At 45.4% G+C, this 17780-nt stretch overlaps 1 protein-coding gene across 2 annotated transcripts in view; it reads left to right on the top strand.

Annotated features, from left to right (window-relative positions):
* Positions 1-17780, top strand: part of LOC139263461 (latent-transforming growth factor beta-binding protein 2-like) — an 857891-nt gene that overhangs the window by 109711 nt on the left and 730400 nt on the right. For both annotated transcript variants that reach the window (XM_070879584.1, XM_070879586.1), the window contains exon 4: positions 16875-17154. In XM_070879584.1, coding sequence (XP_070735685.1) covers positions 16875-17154 — 280 coding nt within the window. The remainder of the gene's footprint in view (positions 1-16874; positions 17155-17780) is intronic.

Raw genomic sequence — 17780 nt, forward strand, 5'->3', positions numbered from 1 at the left:
GATGTTCTTAGACCATTTACATTTGAAGAGGAGAAGATCTATGAGAAGCTGTCAATGTGTCAAACTGGGGATGGTAGGTGACACTAACAATAAAAACAGAAAATGCTGGAAATACTGAGCAGATCAGGCAGCATCTATGGTGAGAGAAGCAGAGTTAACATTTCAGGTCGATGACCTTTTGTCAGAACTGGAAAAAGTTGGAGATGTAGCAGATTTTAAGTACAGAAGCAGGGAAAAGGGGGAGGAGAGGAAAGAACAACATGGAAGGTAGAAGGCTAGAGAAGTGATTAAAGGACAAAAGGGATGATGGTGCAAGACAAGCAGGGATGGTAATAGGACAAGTAAAGAAACGAAAGATGGGTCAAGAGGCGCTGTAAATGATCACAGCAGCATCATTACCAACAGCTGCTGTCTGAAAAAAATGGAACAATGGTTGTGGTCTACTTTTACTCTGGTAAACTGTTCAGAGAAGGTTCACTAGTTGATTCTGGAAATGATGGGATTGACTTATGAAGATAGATTGAGTAAGTTGGGCCTATACTCATTGGAGTTCAGAAGAATGAGAGGTGATCTTATCGAAACATATAAGATAATGAGGGGGCTAGACAAGGTGAATGCAGAGAGAATATTTCCACTCATAAGGGAAACTAAAACTAGCAGTTTGGACTCAGAATAAGGGGCCACCCATTTAAAACTGAGATGAGGAGGAATTTCTTAGAGGGTTGTGAATCTATGGAATTCTTGCCCCAGAGAGCTCTGGAGGCTGGGTCATTGAATATATTTAAGGCGGAGATAGACAGATTTTTAAGCGATAAGGGATTATGGGGAGCGGGCAGGGAAATGGAGCTGAGTCCATCATCAGATCAGCCATAATCACAAAAATGGCGGAGCAGGCTCGAGGGGCCAGGTGGTTGACTTCTGCTCCTACTTCTTATGTTCTTACGTTCTTAAACTGGTTTCTGTCAAGCTCATTGGCTCCAGTTGCAAGGTTTGACCTGAGAGATGAGACAGAATGTCTTTCCTACAGAGGAATTAGTTGTAATTAGCACTGTTAAATGACAACGTTTCTGAGAACAAGATTTCTGAATACACGTTTATGCTAAACTTGTATCGACCCTTGCTAAGACCCCACTTCGAGTACTGCGTACAGTTTTGGTCACCGTATTATAAAAAGGAAATAGAGCCACCGGAGAAAGTGCAGAGAAGATTTACAAGGATGATACCAGAAATGTGAGGGTACACATATCAAGAAAGGATGAACAGGCTGGGTCTCTTTTTGCTTAAAAAGAGAAGGCTGAGCGATGACTTAATAGAGGTCTTTAAAATTTTGAAAGGTTTTGATAGAGTAGACAGATAGCGTTTCCACTTGTCGGGAAGAGCATAACTCGAGGTCATCTGTATAAGATAGTCATCAAATAAGGGATTCAGAAGAAACTTCTTTACCCACAGAGTGGTGAGAATGAGGTACTCTTTACCAAAGGGAGTGGTTGAAACGAATAATATTTAAGGGGAGGCTAGATAAACATCTGGGGGAGAAGGGAATAGAGGGTTATACTGATAGTTAGATGAGGAAAGACAGGAGGAGGCTCGAGTGGAGCACAAATGCTAGCATAATCTATGTAATCCTATGTAAACTTTGCAATGCCAATAGGTGCTAATCAGTTTTAGCTTTACTCCCTCTCAGATCTTCGACAAACAGTTTTGGCAGAAATGTCTAGAGAAACTTATCTGTCAAAGAAAATAAGAGACCACCCAGCCTTATTGCTGAGCTGTCCATGGTACTTGAGCACATCAACAACTTGCATTTAGTTAATGCCTTTAACGTAGTCAAACGTCCCAACGTGCTTCACCGGAGCATTATCAGACAAAAATTGACACTGAGCTAAAGAAGAAGACATTAGTGCAGGTGAACAAAAACTTGGAACTTGGTCAAAGAGGTAGGTTTTAAGAGACGAGAGAGGTGGAGAAGCAGCGAGGTTTATGAAGCGAATTCCAGAGCGTAGAGCCTAGACGGGTGAAGACACGGTCGCCAATAGCGTGGCAAATGAAGGGGATGCACAAGAGGCCAGAATTGGAGGAATGCAGAGTTCTCAGAGGGTTGTAGGGCTGGAGGAAGTTACAGAGATAGGGAGGGGCGATATTGCCAAGGTGGAAGTGCCGCCTAAGTAGATGGTCTTGGTGACGGAGAGGATATGGGGTCAGAAGCTCAACTCGGAGTCAAATAGGATACCGAGATTGAGAATAGTTTGGTTCAACCTGAGACAGAGGCCAGGGGTTAGAGCTATAACTTAACAGTTTACATCAGCTAACTTAAATTTCCAGCACTGTGGCCGGAAATTTTACTTGGAAGTTGGGGGGGAGGATGGTGGTGGAGCTGGAATGCGTGCAGGAAACTCAGGAGAACGGGTTTCCCACAGGCCCTGCCGAATTTAATGGCGGGGCCTGATTAATAGAAACATAGAAACAGACATTTACAGCGCAGAAGGAGGCCATTTCGGCCTATCATGTCCACGCTGGCCAATAAAGAGCCGCACGGCCCTTGGTCAGCAGCCCTGAAGGTTACATATAAGCCTATGAACAATTACGGAAAGGCAAAGAGCACCCAGCCCAACCAGTCTGCCTCACACAACTGCAACATTCCTTATACACTCCACCCCAACCAGAGCCATGTGATCTCCTGGGAGAGGCAAAAACTAGATAAAAACCCAGGCCAATTTAGGGAGAAAAAATCTGGGAAAATTCCTCTCCGACCCATCCAGGTAATCAAAACTAGTCCAGGAGATCACCCTGGACGTATTCGATTCCCTGCAGTACCATTATATCTACGCCATCCAACAAAAGGTCATCCAGTCTAATCCCAATTACCAGCTCTAGGTCTGTAACCTTGCAGATTACGGCACTTTAAGTTCCCATCCAACCATCTCTTAAAAATGGTGAGGGTTTCTGCATCCACCACTCTTCCAGGCAGCGAGTTCCAGATCCCCACAACCCTCTGCGTAAAGAAGCCCTCCCTCAAATCCCCTCTAAACCTTCAACCACCTTAAAACTATGTCCCCTTGTAATAGACCCCTCCACCAATGGAAATAGGCCCTTACTATCCACTATGTCCAGACCCTCAATATTTTGTACACCTCAATGAGGTCTCCTCTCAACCTCCTCTGTTGCAATGAGAACAAACCCAGCCTATCCAATCTATCCTCATGACTAAGATTCTCCATTCCAGGCAGCATCCTAGTAAATCTCCTCTGCATCCTTTCTAGCGCAATCACGTCCTTCCTATAATACGGCGACCAGAACTGCACGCAGCACTCCAACTGTGGCCTAACCAAAGTATTATACAATTTAAGCATAACCTCCCTGCTTTTATAATCTATGCCTCTGCGAATAAAGTCTAGCATTCCGTATGCCTTCTTAACCACCTTATCCACCTGGCCTGCTACTTTCAGGGATCTGTGGACAAGCACTCCAAGGTCCCTTTGTTCATCTACACTATTAAGTGGCCTACCGCTTAATGTGTATACCCTTTCCTTATTAGCCCTCCCAAAGTGCATCACCTCACACTTCTCCGAATTAAATTCCATTTGCCACTGCTCTGCCCACCTGACCAGAAGATTGATATCCTCCTGCAGCCCAGGACTTTCCTCTTTATTATCAACCACACAGCCAATTTTAGTGTCGTCTGCAAACTTCTTAATCATACTCCCTATATTCAAATCTAATTCGTTGATATCTACCACAAAAAGCATAATATTTTGCTTCTCTGTTTCCCGCCCACAGCCAGCCAGATGGAGAGGCTGGCTGGCTGGCTGTCATGTGGGTAAGCCTGCGGTACCAGGCTGCATGGGGGAGCGAGGGAGGGATCCGGGTGGGAGGGGTGTTGGAACGTCGGAGGGGGTCGCAAGTTTGGAGATCGTTGGAGGTTGTCGGAAGGATGGAGGTTGTCGGAAGGATGGAGGTTGGAGGTTGTCAGAAGGATGGAGGTTGGAGGTGGTCGGAAGAATTGAGGTTGGAGGTTGTCGGAAGAATTGAGGTTGGAGGTTGTCGGAAGGATGGAGGTTGGAGGTGGTTGGAAGACCAGAGAGTGGTTTGGGTGACGAGGAGGTCGGAGGGGAGAATCGAAGGCCAGATGCTGGGTTGGAAGGCTGAAGTGGGAATCGGAGATTGGAAGCCTTGTGGGGCGTGGGGTCGTGGGCCTTGAGGTGGAGGTTGGAGGAGAGCAGAAGGGCTGTGGGATGTCCAGTCATGGGGGTTGGGCGAGACAGGAAAGCTCAATCCAGCAGGGAAGTGGAAAGGCACTTACCTCCTGAATCCAGCAGTCTTTGCCTTCCTTTAGCTGGTTTCCCGAGGCCAGGGAAACCAGTCCAGCCTGAGTTAAATTGAAAATGGAGCCTCAAATTGAGGCACGCAGCCTCATTAGAATATTTAAAGTTGAAACCCGCTTCCTGGGAACGAGTTGTCTGCCTGTCCCTGTCTCGCCTCCGTTAAAACCAGAAGTTGGGGTCAGGATTCAGATTTTTGACTCTTTAACCTCCCAACCCACCCATTATTTGGGGTTAAAATTACCCCTAGGACTTTTAGAATTAAACTTAACATATCTAAGCAAAATGGAAGATTATTTAGTCAAAAATCACACATGCTCGGTGCAGATGCAGTGGATATAATGGTTAGATGTGTAATGACATCATTGATTATGTAATTGCATACACCCATGAGTGAGTTAGACTTGCATGTAAATCCCAGACAGAATCAGTTTGTAATGAACTGTAAATGTTGAGGTCAAAACACCTGAATTTGTGAGAACTATCATGAGACTCAAAAGGAGAGCATAACAGTTTACTTTGTGAAATAAATACTCGTTATAAGAATTCACCTTCACAAATGTTTGTTAGTCGTGCCTCACAGCTTTAGCCCCTACCGCAACCACTCTTGGGGCCCAAGTTTCCACATGATTCGCGCCTGATTTTTAGGAGCAACTGGTGGAGAACGGACTATTTTAGAAATCGCAATTCTCCACATTTTTTTTTCTGCAGTTCTAGTCAGGTAGAACAGTTCTAGTTTAGAACAGAATTTTTTCTTCAAAAGGGGGCGTGTCCGGCCACTGACGCCTGATTTGAAAGTTTCCACTGTGAAAATGTACTCCAAACTAAAGTAGAATGGAGCCAGTGAAGATTTTTGTAGAACTGAAAAAACCTGTTCTACACATTAAAAAATCAGGCGCAGGTTACAAATTAGGCGTCCAGAACGAGGTGGGGGAGAGGGGGGGGGGAAGGGAACTCATTAAATTCGACAATAAATCCTTATTTATACTTCTACAAATATTATACAAATAAATCCAACCTGAATAAACATTTATAAGCCAAGAAAAGATTAAATAAACCATCTTCCTACCTGTGTGAAAGTGCTTCAGCCAGGGAGAATTCTGCAGTTGTTCGTGCCGCTGATCGAGAGAGGGAGGGAGAGAGAGGGGGGGTGGGAGGGAGAGAGAGGGGGGGAGGGAGGGAGAGAGAGGGGGGGAGGGAGGGAGAGAGAGGGGGGAGGGAGGGAGAGGGGGGGAGGGAGGGAGGGAGAGAGAGAGAGGGGGAGGGAGGGAGAGAGAGAGAGGGGGAGGGAGGGAGAGAGAGAGAGGGGGAGGGAGGGAGAGAGAGAGAGAGGGGGAGGGAGGGAGAGAGAGAGAGGGGGAGGGAGGGAGAGAGAGAGAGAGAGAGAGGGGGAGGGAGGGAGAGAGAGAGAGAGAGAGGGGGAGGGAGGGAGAGAGAGAGAGAGGGGAGGGAGGGAGAGAGAGAGAGGGGAGGGAGAAAGAGAGCGGGGGGGGGGAGAGAGAGGGGTGGGTGTGGGGAAGGGAGAGGTCAGGTTGGATCGTATCCAGTCCGGGGGTCGGGTCGGGTCAGTCGGGGGGGGGGGGGGGGGAGAGCGGGTGTCGGGTGTCGGGGCGGGGGGGGGGAGCGGGTGTCGGGTTGGGTCTGGGGGGCGGGGGGAGCGGGTGTCGGGTCTGGTCGGCGGGGGGGGGAGAGCAGGAGCTGGCCGTGGGAGGAGCCTCATTCACGCAGCCCCAGTGAGGCCATTGAGCCAGGGCTAGGGGCTGCGTGCTTCGGGCCCCTCCCACACAGTTCGGCGCCTGGAGCTACTGCACTTGGGTGCCGACTGTAGCGCGCATTTGCAGAGGTCCCGGCACTGTTTTCAGCGCAGGAACCTGGCTCCGCCCCCCCCCCCACACAGCTTGTGCTGACTGCGCCGAGTGCCAAAGGACCTGTAAGTAGGTGGAGAATACCGAGGATTTTTTTAGGCGCCGTTTTAGGCGCGAAAAACGGGCGCCCAGCTCGGAGGGGCGCCCGTTTTTTTTCTTGTGGAAACTTGGGCCCTTGGTGCCAGCTTATGTTTGTTACACAATGACCCCCCAAAAACAACATCGTTGAGAGTAAATTGTTTTGGATACATCACATAAATTAATTTGAAGTCTATTTTAAACCAGCATTTTAAATTCTGATTCAGATGATATTTGCAAAGTATCTCGATTCAGGATTAAATTACATGGATATCCTTCAGTAAGTTACAAGATAGCAAGGCTATCAAGGACTTTAGATGATGTCAAATCCTCGAGTGAAATGTGTACTGCTTATATTATTCATCTGAACTCCATTGAGGTAGTATTTACATTTATAAAAGCTTTTTTGTTAATGTGTATTATATAAACATTTTGGGCTAAAAATTCGTTATAGCTCGGTTTGAGGCGGTGACACTGCCTTGGCGCTAATTTTAGCACCGGGTGATGTTTACCGCCTCCAACTGGGATATTCACTATTAGCGCCCTAAGAGGTGAGTAGAGCGCTAAGGGAAGCGTCCCATGCTACTCTTGGGGTGCTACAGGGCAGTAGCTCTGCCGAGATAATGAAGTTCTGGCGCTCGGAAACCGACATCCTAGCATCTAACGGGGAGGTCAGCTGGACCACCTGAAAAACGAGAGAAAGTTGAAGGGGGCAGAATGACAGCAATGTTAAAAGATTTTACGCTGACCATCCACCTGCTCCTGCTTTATAATATCGCCCACGGAACGCCTGCTCTCCCTGTCAGTGCCGGCCAGACGCTACGGCAGGCGAAAGGAGTGAAGTTCGGGATCGCGGCGCTAATGTGGTATTGCACATTCGTGATGTCACCAAGTGGGTGGCGCTAGAGTGCGCAGCGCAAACTGATAGCACCGCCGCTAAACCACCAATGAAGTTCGCGGCAGGCACTAACAGCGCAGCGCCTAGGCAGCAAGTGCATAGCGGCCCGTTAGTGCTCCTCTTGGGTGCTAACGGGTGGTGCTAAGCAAACAAATTTTTAGCCCACTAGTTTTCTTTTCAATTCTATTTTTAACTTTTGTTATTGATTTGAAGATGCTTCACGACGTAAGACCTGAAGAAATACTGGGATTGTTTCCTGGAACATTGAGGACTGCTGAATCCTTTTTGTAATTAAAATTCTGAAAATTCATTACCTTTTTTGCATATACAAGTAGTACAGTCTATCACCTATGTATATATAAATTATTTGCCAAAAATTTATGACGTTCCTACTGATTGTGTGTTACAGAAAGCTAATGAATTTCAAAAAACTAATTGCGATGCTGAAATAGCTTTGCATAGTTCAACAAATATACTTTTCAAGCTTGTAATCCTGGGACTGTTTACTGAACCGCAACTGAGCTTGAGCTTTTTGCATTCTGTGCCTCACTGGGGTGCGAGCCTGACCTAAAACTGGCCCTCTACTTTACGAAAAAGACAGTAAATTTGAGAATGATTGTATCCTGTAACTGAATTGGAATAAACGTGTTCAAAAAAAAAAGGCAATGAAGAGATTCAACCAGTACACAAACTGATACATAGGAATGAGAGATGTTTGGAGCGGTGACTTTTATGATGTTGTAATTCTGTTGTATGCAAACACAGCACAGCTCTGATTGTGGCCAGGGTTTCCTCTGCATTTGCACCCAGCGAGATGTGTAATCTGGGAGTAAACAAAATACGTGGCTTAATTATGTGCATAAATAAGTTACGTAAATATTTACAATATGCTTGAGGATCCTCGATCTTTTACTTCTGTCAGTCAAACCCTTCATCCGAACAAATCTCTATCCACAAATCTGGCCAGGCCCCCAGCTCACAAATGCAAGCATCCCCCAATTGCGAGCAGATTTTCAGGTGCACTGGCACTTGTGGTCACCTGAAAAAAGCGCAAAACAGCTGACCAGGGGAGAATTGAAGCCACTATAAGACAGAAAGACATTTTATGGGCGATTTTTGAAATTTTAATAAAGAATGATCATTCCCTGCTTAATGTTATATTGGAAGAGGAAGAGGCGGATAAAAACCAGAGATAGGAAGCCCAAAGAGTGAAGCATTACAGGAGGAAACTACACCCCAGTTGCAGGTACCTGGCTCCCGAGAGTATGCAGGCCACGGCTGACATTCCCGGAGATGTCTGATGAGCTGACTGTGCCGTTTACACTTCACAATGTGTGACTTGCTCCGAGGTGACTTGAAGCCTCAGTCCACACGCTGCAGAGCCCCAACAGCGGAAATTAAGGTGACCACGGTCCTCAACATTTACGGGTCTGGATCCTTCCAGGCATCCACGAGGGACCTGTATTGCTCCAGCCAAGAGCCAGTTAGGGACAGCCCCCTTGCGCTGTCTACCAGTTACAGTGGGACTGAAAAGTTGGGGCTGGTCTGATGAGCTGTGGGCCTGTAGTTCTTCGATCCTCACAGCCATCTTTTCCTGGAGCAGGGAAACTGCTGTATGCATTCCAGGATGGAGATCATGAGCTGCCTCGTGCAACCTAATTTTAAAAATATTTTCTTCCCTTTTCCCTCGAAAATCTTTCTGTGCTGGGCAGCTTTCCCACATAAAAGAGATGTTGGAATTCTTTTCCCAAACCTACAACAATACAGCTTTATAATCTAGTAATATAGCATTGATTAGCCAGTTTCCTTTCCCTAACCTGCACTTAGTGTCTCTATTGAATTTCTTTAAATGCCCCCAAACTCACTATTTGGGGAGCCATGACCAAAACAATGATTCACTGAGCTTTAGCACTGTTGCTCCCAACAGTATGTGGTACATTTATACAGCACTGTACACAGAATGTCTATGGGAAGGCAGATGGCTAGCTGCTTGTGAGAGAGGTCTGGATGTAGCTGTGTTTATAAAAAGTTGAAATCAGGCACTTTTTAAGAAGGCCAATTTCTATTGCCAAAGCATCATCACCAACAACAACAATTTGTATTTATATAGCGCCTTTAACATAGTGAATTGTCCCATGGCGCTTCACAGGCGTATTATGAGACAAAAAATTTGACAGAGCCTCAAAAGTAAAAATTAGCACAGGTGACCAAAAGCCATGTCAAAGAGGTATAAGAACATAAGAAATAGGAGCAGGCCATTTAGCCCCTCAAGCCTGCTCCGCTATTCAATAAGATCCTGGCCTCAACTTCACTTCCCCGCCCATTCCACAAAACCCTTGACTTCCTTATCATTCAAAATATGATACGTTTTAAGGAGCATCTTGAAGGAGGAAAGTGAGGTAGCTAGGTGGAGAGGTTTAGGTAGGGAGTTCCAGAGCTTAGTGCCTAGGCAACACAAGGCATGGCCACCAATGGTTGAGTGATTATAATCAGGTATGCTTAAGAGGGCAGAATTAGAGGAGCGCAGATATCTTGGCGGGGGGCTGGAGGAAATTACAGAGATAGGGAGGGGCGAGACCATGGAGGGCTTTGAAAACAAGGATGAGAATTTTGAAATCGAGGTGCTGCTTAATCGGGAGCCAATGCAGGTCAGCGAACACAGGGGTGATGAGTGAGTGGGACTTGGTGCGAGTTAGGACATGGGCTGCCGAGTTTGGATCATCTCTAGTTTACGTAGGGTAGAATGTGGGAGGCCTGCCAGGAGTGCATTGGAATAGTCAAGTCTAGAAATAACAAAGGCATGGGTGAGGGCTTGTAAGTGGTTTCCCTTCAGGTGTTTTCGAAGCACCCCCACTTTACAATAGTTCTAACGCTGGGTGTGATTACTGTACTGAACAGATGAATGATTCAGGGACGGGTAACTTGGTCCGAGTACCTAAATTTGACAGAGCTGCATAAGTAAAAATTAGCGCAGGTAACCAAAAGCCATGTCAAAGAGGTATAAGAACATAAGAAGTAGGAGCAGGCTATTTAGCTCCTCAAGCCTGCTCCGCTATGATCATGGCTGATCTAATCCTGGCCTCAACTTCACTTCCCCGTTCATTCCACAAAACCCTTGACTTTCTTATTGTTCAAAATATGGTATGTTTTAAGGAGCATATTAAAGTTAAAACACACACCTGCACCCAGTAAAACCACACACACCCTGGTGTGTAAAACTAATAAATGCAGTACAATACATACTCTGTCCCATCTAAACAGGCCCCTATCGCAAAGTACCCACGTCTAAAACACCCGCACCACTAAATCTGTCCAACAGAAATGTGCGTATGCTTATGATCCTTACAAAAACCTCCCCACTAAAACCTCTAAAGCTTGGTTGGGACACTCGACATCCTTTCACACTATGCGGTGGTCTTAAAGATCCAGGGGCTGGGATAAATGCTCACCGATTACCCTTCTGGCTACTCGCTGCTTCTCCTGATGGGGCCGTATCTTCTGGGTCCATACCAAACTGTGGTATTCAAGTCCAGTCTCAAGATTAGCCTCCCAGTCGAAATAGCTTTATTTATGTCTCACTGATGGGTTCCCATTCCATGACAAAAGGCGCCCAATTAACCATGATGTTCCTGCTTTCAGCCATTCTCATTCCCATCTAGCTGATGTGTATTCAAGTTAAAACATGTTTGGACATGCCCAGGTTAGCTCTTCTGCTGTACAGTGAATGTGTCCCAGCAAAGTTCAAAACTTAAGTCCAAAAGTTTACGCCGATGTTTTTGCCGAATCTTGCAGGCTTCAGCAGCAGATGAGCTGAGGCAAGGGCATGGCGGGCGAGGTTATGGAGTTGGAAATAATCGGTCTTATTTATGCTGCAGATATGTGGCCGAAAGCTCATTTCAGGGTCAAATATGACACCAAGGTTGTGAACAGTCTGGTTCAGCCTCAGACAGAAGTTGGGGAGAGGGATGGAGTCAGTGGCTCGGAGTAAGCTTTGCCTACATCCTGAGAGCAAATCAATAAAAAACACTTGATGTTTTTTTGAGTGTCCCAGCTAGCAAACCAGACTGGAATACAGGCTCCACTTTTACTGCTCCAATGTATTGAATTCTGCCATCTTGGTGGAATCCAGTACCATCGCTGAATCCTCCATCATCGATATCTTGGGGGTTACATAGAATTATAGAAACATAGAAAGTAGGTGCAGGAGTAGGTCATTCAGCCCTTCAAGCCTGCACCACCATTCAATATGATCATGGCTGATCATGCAACTTCAGTACCCCATTCCTGCTTTCTCTCCATACCCCTTGATCCCTTTAGCAGTAAGGGCCAAATCTAACTCCCTTTTGAATATATCTAACGAACTGGCCTCAACAACTTTCTGTGTTAGAGAATTCCACAGGTTCACAATTCTCTGAGTGAAGAAGTTTCTCCTCATCTCAGTCCTAAAAGGTTTACCCCTTATCCTCATACTGTGACCCCTGGTTCTGGACTTCCCCAACATCGGGAACATTCTTCCTGCATCTAACCTGTCCAATCCCGTCAGAATTTTATATGTTTCTATGAGGTCCCCTCTCATTCTTCTAAATTCCAGTGAATATAAGCCAAGTCGATCCAGTCTTTTTTCATATGTCAGTCCTGCCATCCCAGGAATCAGTCTGGTGAGCCTTCGCTACTCTCCCTCAATAGCAAGAATGTCCTTCCTCAGATTAGGAGACCGAAACTGCACACAATACTCAAGGTGTGGTCTCACCAAGGCCCTGTACAACTGCAGTAAGACCTCCCTACTCCTATACTCAAATCCCCTCGCTATGAAGGCCAGCATGCTATTTGCCTTCTTTACTGCCTGCTGTACCGGCATGCCTACCTTCAATGACTGATGTATCATGACACCCAGGTCTCGTTGCACCTCCCTTTTACTAATCTGTCTCCATTCAGGTAATAATCTGCCTTCCTGTTTTTGCAACGGAAGTGGATAACCTCACACTTATCCACATTATACTGCATCTGCCATGCATTTGCCCATTCACCTAATCTGTCCCAAGTCCCCCTGCAGCCTCTTAGCATCCTCCTTGAAGCTCGCACTGCCACCCAGCTGAGTGTCATCTGCAAACCTTGAGATATTACATTCAATTCCTTCGTCTAAATCATTAATGTATATTGTAAATAGCTGGGGTCCCAGCACTGAACCCTATGGTACCCCACTAGTCACTGCCTGCCATTCCGAAAAGTATCCATTCATTCCCACTCTTTGACCAGACGCTCAACTGGACGAGACTTATCAACTCCGTCGCTACAAGAGCAGGGGAAAGGCAGGGTACCTTGTAACGAGTGACCCCTCAAAGTTCCACCAGCATCTACAAGGCTGAGCTTGGGAATATAATGAAATGCTCACTACTAACCGTGATGGATACAGCCACAACAACATAGAAACATAGAAAATAGGTGCAGGAGTAGGCCATTCGGCCCTTCGAGCCTGCACCGCCATTCAATGAGTTCATGGCTGAACATGCAACTTCAGTACCCCATTCCTGCTTTCCCGCCATACCCCTTGATCCCCTAGTAGTAAGGACTACATCTAACTCCTTTTTGAATATATTTAGTGAATTAGCCTCAACAACTTTCTGTGGTAGAGAATTCCACAGGTTCACCACTCTCTGGGTGAAGAAGTTTATCCTCATCTCGGTCCTAAATGGCTTACCCCTTATCCTTAGACTGTGTCCCCTGGTTCTGGACTTCCCCAACATTGGGAACATTCTTCCTGCATCTAACCTGTCTAAACCCGTCAGAATTTTAAACGTTTCTATGAGGTCCCCTCTCATTCTTCTGAACTCCAGTGAATACAAGCCCAGTTGATCCAATCTTTCTTGATATGTCAGTCCCGCCATCCTGGGAATCAGTTTGCTGAACCTTCGCTGCACTCCCTCAATAGCAAGAATGTCCTGCCTCAAGTTAGGAGACCAAAACTGTACACAATATTCCAGGTGTGGCCTCACCAAGGCCCTGTACAACTGTAGTAACACCTCCCTGCCCCTGTACTCAAATCCCCTCGCTATGAAGGCCAGCCAATATGCCATTTGCTTTCTTAACCGCCTGCTGTACCTGCATGCCAGCCTTCAATGACTGATGTACCATGACACCCAGGTCTCGTTGCACATCCCCTTTTCCTAATCAGTCACCATTCAGATAATAGACTGTCTCTCTGTTTTTACCAACAAAGTGGATAACCTCACATTTATCCACATTATACTTCATCTGCCATGCATTTGCCCACTCACGTAATCTATCCAAGTCACTCTGCAGCCTCATAGCATCCTCCTCGCAGCTCACACTGCCACCCAACTTAGTGTCATCCGCAAATTTGGAGATATTACATTTAATCCACTCGTCTAAATCATTAATGTACAGTGTAAACAGCTGGGGCCCCAGCACAGAATCTTGTGGTACCCCACTAGTCACTGCCTGCCATTCTGAAAAGTACCCATTTACTCCTACTCTTTGCTTCCTGTCTGACAACCAGTTCTCAATCAACGTCAGCACACTACCCCCAATCCCATGTGCTTTAACTTTGCACATTAATCTCATATGTGGGACCTTGTCGAAAGCCTTCTGAAAGTCCAAATACACCACATCAACTGGTTCTCCCTTGTCCACTTTACTGGAAACATCCTCAAAAAGAAGATTTGTCAAGCATGATTTCCCTTTCACAAATCCATGCTGACTTGGACCTATCATGTCACCTCTTTTCAAATGCACTGCTATGACATCCTTAATAATTGATTCCATCATTTTACCCAGTACCGATGTCAGGCTGACCGGTCTATAATTCCCTGTTTTCTCTCTCCCTCCTTTTTAAAAAGTGGGGTTACATTGGCTACCCTCCACTCCATAGGAACTGATCCGGAGTCTATGGAATGTTGGAAAATGACTGTCAATGTACCCGCTATTTCCAAGGCCACCTCCTTAAGTACTCTGGCATGCAGACCATCAGGCCCTGGGGATTTATCGGCCTTCAATCCCATCAATTTCTCTAACACAATTTCCCGACTAATAAGGATTTCCCTCAGTTCCTCCTTCTTACTAGACCCTCTGACCCCTTTTATATCCGGAAGGTTGTTTGTGTCCTCCTTAGTGAATACCGAACCAAAGTACTTGTTCAATTGGTCTGCCATTTCTTTATTCCCCGTTATGACTTCCCCTGATTCTGACTGCAGGGGACCTACGTTTGTCTTTACTAACCTTTTTCTCTTTACATATCTATAGAAGCTTTTGCAGTCCATTTTAATGTTCCCTGCAAGCTTCCTCTCGAACTCTATTTTCCCTGCCCTAATCAAACTCTTTGTCCTCCTCTGCTGAGTTCTAAATTTCTCCCAGTCCCCGGGTTCGCTGCTATTTCTGGCCAATTTGTATGCCACTTCCTTGGCTTTAATACTATCCCTGATTTTCCTTGATAGCCACGGTTAAGCCACCTTCCCTTTTTTATTTTTACGCCAGACAGGGATGTACAATTGTTGTCGTTCATCCATGCGATCTCTAAATGTCTGCCATTGCCCACCCACTGTCAACCCCTTAAGTATCATTCGCCAATCTATCCTAGCCAATTCACGCCTCATACCTTCAAAGTTAGCCTTCTTTAAGTTCTGGACCATGGTCTCTGAATTAACTATTTCATTCTCCATCCTAATGCAGAATTCCACCATATTATGGTCACTCTTCCCCAAGGGGCCTCGCACAACGAGATTGCTAATTAATCCTCTCTCATTACACAACACCCAGTCTAAGATGGCCTCCCCCCTAGTTGGTTCCTCGACATATTGGTCTAGAAAACCATCCCTTATGCACTCCAGGAAATCCTCCTCCACCGTATTGTTTCCAGTTTGGTTCGCCCAATCTATATGCATAGTAAAGACACACATGATAACTGCTGCACCTTTATTGCATGCACCCCTAATTTCCTGTTTGATGCCCTCCCCAACATCACTACTACTGTTTGGAGGTCTGTACACAACTCCCACTAGCGTTTTCTGCCCCTTGGTATTCCGTAGCTCCACCCATACCGATTCCACATCATCCAAGCTAATGTCTTTCCTTACAATTGCATTAATTTCCTCTTTAACCAGCAACACCACCCCGCCTCCTTTTCCTTTCTTTCTATCCTTCCTAAATGTTGAATACCCTTGGATGTTGAGTTCCCAGCCTTGATCATCCTGGAGCCATGTCTCCGTGATGCCAACCACATCGTATCCGTTAACTGCTATCTGCACAGTTAATTCGTCCACCTTATTCCGAATACTCCTCGCATTGAGGCACAGAGCCTTCAGGCTTGCCTTTTTAACACACTTTGAACCTTTAGAATTTTGCTTCAAAGTGGCCCTTTTTGTTTTTGCCTTGGGTTTCTCTGCCCTCCACCTTTACTCATCTCCTTTCTGTCTTTTGCTTCTGTCTCCATTTAGTTTCCCTCTGTCTCCCTGCATTGGTTTCGATCCCCCTGCCATATTAGTTTAACTCCTCCCCAACAGCACTCGCACTCAAATAGCTCAACACCATCCAGGACAGAGGAGATTTCTGCCCCCTACCACTGGCTTTCTACCCTTCCACCGTGGCTATAGTGTGTACTATTTACAGGCTGCACTGCAGCAACTCACCAAGCTTACATCAACAGTGTTTCCCTCTCCTGCGATGTTTGTGGGAACACCATCAGTTCTAAGTTCTAAGTTCCCCTCCAAGTCACAGATGATCCCAGCTCGGACATCTATCACCGATCCTTTATTGTGAATATCTTTGATTTCCCTACTGAACACCATTGCCAAAGCATCATCACCACAGGGACTTGTCAGCATTGCCCACATCCTGAGAACAAATTAATGAAAACTTGAAAAGCTAGAGAACAAATTACAAAAGATTTATCAAAATTGATTAAAAGTTTAAATGGATTAGTTTTTGATAAATAGAGAAGCTGTGTGTATGAGTGAGTGAAAAAACATGACAGACTGTATTGATTACCAATCGTTGTTCCTTTTGTTGGTTTAAAATCATAAAATAGAAAGAGCTTGCATTTATGGAGCATCTTTCACAGCCTGAGGACGTCCCAAAATGTTTTACAGCCAATTAAGTATTTTTGAAGTTACTGTTGTAATGTAGGAAATATGGCAGCTAGTGCATGGTCCCATAAACAGCAATGTAATAATGTTTTTTAGTGGTGTTGTTTGGGGGATAAATATTAGCCGGGACACGGAAGAATTCCCCTGGCATGGGATCTTTTATATCCACCTGAAAGGGCACACAGGGCCTCGTTTTAAGCGCTCATCTGAGACAGCACCCCTGATAGTACAGCACTCCTGCAGCACTGCATTGGGAGTGTCAGCCTCGATTCTGTGCTCGTCTCTGGAGTGGGATAGGAACCCACATCCTCCTGACTCCAAGGCGAGTGTGCAAACTTCTGAGCCACAGCTGACACCTGCCATAAATAAAAACTTCAGAAAGGGCATTGATCTGAGGGAGAAAGAAACAGATTTTAAGGGTTTTTTTAAAAACAGAAATCCTCTAATTATCATTTGTGTTTTGGCAAAAAGAAATGCAAATATTCGAATTACTAACAGCTGCCAGAGAGAGAGAGAATTTCCTTTTAACTTGAGTTATTTTTACAAATTAAAAAATGATTTGTATTTGGAAAGCTCTATTGTACTGATTTTTTTCTAATTTGATATTTCTCAACAGCCGTCTGTGATCCACCATGCCAAAACAGAGGCTCATGTTCACGACCTCAGCTCTGTGTCTGCCGGTCAGGATTCCAGGGTTCTAGATGTGAAGAAATTGTTCCAGAACAACCGTACATTCCCCGTGCTTTCTCACCAAGATCATCCTCTGCTCGGTCATCTGCCTCGTACACAAACACTATCCGGAGGACTGAAACCAATGCGAAAAACAACACCAAAAGTACAAATGAAACTTCAACTAAAAATAAGGCTTCATCAGTTGGTCACGGTCAGAGTTTTGTGTAAGTAACTGCTTGATTTATTCTGCTCTATTGGAGTTTTATATCATTGTTTTATTAAGGTGCAGTTTGTCAGCAATTAATATTGTGAATCATGTCATTTTCACTGGAGATTTAAAAAGAAAAATAAAGACTTGGATTTATAAAGCGCTTTTCTCAACCACCGGATGTCTCAAAGTGCTTTACAGCCAATGAAGTACTTTAGGAATGTGGGAAATGCGGCAGTCAATTTGTGCACAAGCAAGCTCCCACAAACAGCAATGTGATAATGATCAGATAATGTGTTTTTTTTTTTGTTATGTTGACTAAGGAATAAATATTGACCAGGACACCGGGGATAACTGCCCTGCTCCTCTTCTAAATAGTCCCATGGAATCTTTTACGTCCACTTGAGAGAGCCACGGTTTAACATCTCATCTAAAAGGCGGCACCTCTCACTGCACTCCCTCAGCACAGACTCAGAGATGAGGGTGCTACCCACTGAGCCACAGCTATGTTCTTTACTCAATTGACAGTTGCCTGATAGAATATTTGTTTCCCAATATGATAAATTAGACAGGGAACATGTTATAGGAAGTGCATGCAAAACTTATAAGAAGTACGTGTTGTGAACAAACCTTTTAATATCA

The sequence above is a fragment of the Pristiophorus japonicus genome, chromosome 4, assembly GCF_044704955.1.
Source record: "Pristiophorus japonicus isolate sPriJap1 chromosome 4, sPriJap1.hap1, whole genome shotgun sequence".
Classification (NCBI taxonomy): domain Eukaryota; kingdom Metazoa; phylum Chordata; class Chondrichthyes; family Pristiophoridae; genus Pristiophorus; species Pristiophorus japonicus.